The sequence below is a fragment of the Alligator mississippiensis genome, chromosome 1 (genome assembly GCF_030867095.1).
Source record: "Alligator mississippiensis isolate rAllMis1 chromosome 1, rAllMis1, whole genome shotgun sequence".
Lineage (NCBI taxonomy): Eukaryota > Metazoa > Chordata > Crocodylia > Alligatoridae > Alligator > Alligator mississippiensis.
The window spans coordinates 2,100,984-2,105,548 of record NC_081824.1 but is presented as its reverse complement, the minus strand read 5'-3'; the positions used below and the strand labels follow the sequence as shown (position 1 = coordinate 2,105,548).

Genomic DNA, 4,565 nt, shown 5'->3' with positions numbered 1-4,565 from the left:
TGGCCACCTGGCTGCGGCACTTCTCCACTGGCTTCGTTTCCCCTGGGCCAGGAGCTCCCCAGCCCATCCCGAGGCCGTTGGTGGTTCCCTGATGGGGCAACTATCCCCTTTGCTGTGGGCCGCGGGGCGCGGGGACCTGACACAAGAGGTGATGGGGAAAGCGCCCGGTGTTGCAGGCAGCTTCCTGCTCCTAGCCCCTGTGCCCGGGCAGCCCATCCCCGCAGGCTTGGGGCTCCCTCCACATCGCCCCACTTGTGCTGGGGGCTCTGCCTTGCCCTGGGCCTGGCTGGATTCAGCCATCAGCAGCTGGCAGAGCCCTTCCTGCCCCCGGGGCATGTGGGAAAGGTGCACGGAGCAGCTGTCTGACACCACCCAGGGCTGGGGGTGTCTGAGGCAGGAGCTGGGTATTGGGCAGCAGGAGAAGGGGAGCCTCACCCCTGGCCGCAATGCTGGGGTCCTCTGCCATGTCCCCTCCATCCAGTCCCTTTCTCAAATCACCTACCCCCCAGCGCATTCACAGCTGCGACCGGCCCCCCAGGGCTGCTGACCAGGGGTCACCCCTATTTGCTGACACCCGCACTTGTGCTGCCAGGCTGAGCTCAGTCACCCCAGGGCTGCGGGCCTGATCCCGGCTGACACCCGGGGCCAGAAGCAAGGGCTCTCCGCAGCAGCAGGGATCGGGGAGTCTTCCTGCCGCAGACTCGAGCCTAGACGCAGGTCTGAGCAGACCGAGAAGCAGGGGATGCTGCTGCGTCCTCCCTGCCCGGGACGGGCTGTGCTGTTTGCAGCCCACCTGCCCCGTGCCACGGGTCATGCCTTCGCCCCCACTCCCTCCAGCTCCGCTGTTTCCTTTGCACTGTCGCTCTTCTGCAGCGGTGGCCGCTCCACCTCCCATATAACACACGGGGCACGTCTACGCATGCAATTAGTGCTCCTGAAGAGGGGACTGTGGGAGCCTGGTGTGGCAGGGCTCCTGGCTGCACCGGGCTGGGGAAGGCCGAGTCACGGCTCATTACCACACTCAATATTAGACTGGGCTGTGGCACCGAGGTCATAAATGCTTGAACCAGAGCCGTCCACTCCTGAAGAGAGCATTGATTGAGCACAGCGAATTGCAAGGTCGAGCGCACGGCAAAGAGCAGCAGCAAAACTTCACGTGCGCTGCAACACAGCCAGGTAGGACCCAGAGCAAGTGAACACACCTGAGCCTACAGCCCGTGCCCGGTGCCTCTCACCAACCTCCCCCCTCTCCTGCCCCATGTACGATGCTGTGGGAAGAGGAGCTCCAGCCCAAACCTTCTGCCCTCGTTATGCCTGTGCCCAGGAAAGCCTCCCGCAGCAGCCCCTGTGCAGCTGGCCAGGCCCCGGCAGGGTGCTGAGCCCATGGTCTGCAGCACCAAGGCTGCGAGCAGGGAAGGGGGCAGGAAGGTGGTTCATTCCATGCCGCAGACTCCTTTAGTCCACCAGCGTTAAGCCATGTGCTTCTGGAGCCGGACACAGCCTGGGGGAGAGGCTGAGCAGTTTGGGCTCCAGGGCCCCGGTTGAGCAGTGCAGGTGCGCCATCAAGCACCAGCAACGGGGGTCTTGGTGCTGCCTGGGACCGGCCCTGCTGGAAGGGGCAGAGCAGGGAGCCCGCGAGCCCCACATGCCAGCCGTTAGCCAGGCCCAGCCACATTGCGCAGAGGCCCAGGGCTCTTTCCCAACCGTTGTGGTGCCCTGGGAGGGGCAGGGAGCAGAGCTGGGACATTGTGCAATGTTCCCCCGCTCCTGGGCTGGGTGATGGTATATAGCCCGGCTGGCCTGGCGCTGGGCACGGCAGGACGGCAGCATCATGAAGTGGGGCAGCCTCTTGGTGCTGGCGGGGCTCCTTGCACTCTGGGCTGGGCTGCAGCCTGCGTCTGGAAAGCTTGTTCCAGGTGAGTGCTCCCCTCCAGCCCCCAGCTCTGAGCCCCCAAACCTGCCCCAGCCCCTCTCTCCAGCCCCGTATTCTGGAGGTGGTGTGAGCACTGGGCAGGTGGGTGGGAGCTGCCCTGCTGCGAGAGCATTGCCCCCTGGCATCTCGTTCCTCTGGACCAGGAGGAGGTGCAGCTCCATGTGAGCCGCATCCCTCTGCCCAGGGGACCTCTGCCAGCTCCCCAGGGCCCCCAGCCCTGCTACACACACATCCCATGCTACTGCCATGGCCTCAGGGGGACCCAGCTGGGCTGGAGGAGAGGGCAAGGGGCTACGATCCTGGGTATGGCTATGCCCCTTCTCCCTGGGCAGGGCTATACCCCTTTTCACTGGTGGTGTTTGCTCTGGGTCAGACATCTGCAGGCTCCCCCCGGACCGTGGCCCCTGCAAGCTACACCTCAAACGCTACTACTTCGACTGGGTCTCCGGGAGCTGCCAAATGTTCACTTATGGCGGCTGCCGTGGAAATGGAAACAGATTTTGGAGTCTTCGGTCCTGCAGGAAGAAGTGCCAGGTGGGCGGCAAGGGGCTGGAGGCTGCGAGAGGCATCGCGGCACCAGGGCAATGGCTGGAGACACGGGGAAGCGTGATGCTGGGTGAGTCATGTGGCCCATGGCCAAGGTGAAGCCAGATGGAGGAGGGTGGAGGGGACAAGGATTTGAGAACCCTTCCCTGACCCATCTGCTCCCCCAGCCCCACCACAGAGACCCAGGCCGGGCTGGGGGAGTGGGCAAGGGGCTGCATTCCCAGGCAGGGCTTCTGCCCTCTCCTCTGTGCCCGTCTCTGCCCTGGTCAGAGGTCCGCAGGCTCCCCCAGGACCTCAGCCCCTGCTTCCCCTGCAGCCGGCAGGACCACTATGATGCTCGCCCCTTGGGTTGTGGGGTGCCCAGGAATGGGGACTGTCTCCCCCAGGAGCAGGCGTGTGCGTGGGCCCTTGGGCAGCAAGCTGAAGGTGGGACGAGGAGCGATGGCCGAGCTGCTCGGGCAGGGACAGGGATGTGCAAGGCCCTTGGGCCCGCCCTGCTGTAGCTGCAGGGGACCCTGGTGCTGCTCCCGGAGGGGGTCCCTGGGTGGGCAGGGAGCGGGAAACAGGGCAAGGGGCCCCGTCATCCTAGAGCCGTCGTCCCTCAGACCCGCGCTGCCGGCCGCGTTCCCTGGGCAGCCCCGCACCACCGAGCTCAACGTGTGACGCACTGTTTCAGTGAAGCCCGGACGCTGCCCCCAGGCAGGGGGGACGAGGGCATGTGCTGGAGCCTGTCCGCCGGGTGGTCTCTGCGCCTGGGCAGGGGCTGGGCTGGGGGGCTGAGGTGGGGCAGCGCTGCTGGCCTGACACGGAGACCTCTTCCCGCAGGGAGACCCAGCCGGTGCCCCCCGCCCAAGGGGGTTGGGATCTGCGTACAGATGTGCGACTTTCAGAGGCCCTGTCCTCCCGGACACTTCTGCTGCGGCACCGGCTGTGGCACCGTCTGCAGGAGTGTCAAGCAGAGAGGTAGGGGTTTCTGCCCCCCACCCCTTGCTGCAGCTCTCTGGGCTGCGAGCCCTGTGCATCTCATGGCTGGGTAGGGGCTGGGCTGGTGGGGCTGGTGGATGGAGATGGGGCCGTGCCATGGGGGTCTGTGTGCTGCTGTCTGGGATGGGTGCTGTGGGGCACTGGGCTGAGCTCCCCGGGCCCTGACTCTTCCCTTCCCGCTCAGGGCAGCCCTGAGAGTGACCCCGCGTGGGAGCCGGGCCACAGGGTCCTGGACCCTCCCATGGACTCTTCCTGTGGCTCCAGACATGGATGGGACACATGACCCCCAGGAGCGGGGGTCTGCTTCCAGCACCCCCACCCACCATAGCAGATCCTTGCTCCACGCAATAAAGACCTTGTTTTCCAGCTTCCTGCAATCTCTCTCCTGAGACTCTTGTCCCTGCGTCTCCAGCACCAGCCCCAGCCCTGGGCAGAGAGAAGGGGACATTGCTTGCCCTGCCCGTGGCACGGGGTCCCAGGACTGGCGGGTGGCACAGACCTCCAGGCCCCGGTGGTGGGTGCGTGCTGTGACCCACAGCTTCCCGGTGCTACAGGGTGGGGTGGCGGGGGGCGGTGCTGCTGTGGCGATGTCCCCACTCCCAAAGCAGGAAATGTCAGTGCCTGAGCGCGGCCGTTGGTGGTTCCCTGATGTTGCCCCATTGGTGTTCCCCTTCGGTGTGGGGCAATGCAGCGCGGTTCCCTGCACAAGAGGTGCTGGGGGAGCCGGCTGCACCCGGGGCCTGGGGAGACGTGGCCTGTGCCCGTGAGAGCTGTCAGCTGCCAACACAGGAGGGGAAGAGGAGGACTGGTGTCCTGGCCTGGGCTAAGGCCCCTCTGGGAGGTGCAGAGGGCTGGGGGAGCTGGGCCGGGTTGTCTCGGGGGTTGCTGAGCCCATTGCTCATGGATGCAAGTGTCTGCCCTGAGCTGGGACGCGGGGCTCAGGGCTGTGGCCCTCGGGCTTCCTCCCAGCTCCCGTCTCAGGTCTCCAACGGGGGAAACATCATGACCACTAAGGCGGTTTTCCCAGTTGCAGGGCAAGACCACTTTCTTGGCAGGGGGCAGTGCCCCGGTAACGCAGTTAGTCTCCCACTTTCACTCTCAC

General features: G+C 65.7%; 1 protein-coding gene across 1 annotated transcript; it reads left to right on the top strand.

Annotated features, from left to right (window-relative positions):
• Positions 1–1,806: 1,806 nt before the first annotated feature.
• On the top strand, positions 1,807–3,840 carry LOC132250700 (kunitz-type serine protease inhibitor bitisilin-1-like). The gene is made up of 4 exons (XM_059727684.1): positions 1,807–1,916; positions 2,307–2,549; positions 3,305–3,442; positions 3,648–3,840. The coding sequence occupies exons 1-4, from the start codon at positions 1,832–1,834 to the stop codon at positions 3,656–3,658; spliced, it is 477 nt and encodes a 158-aa protein (XP_059583667.1). The 5' UTR covers positions 1,807–1,831; the 3' UTR covers positions 3,659–3,840.
• Positions 3,841–4,565: the final 725 nt, after the last annotated feature.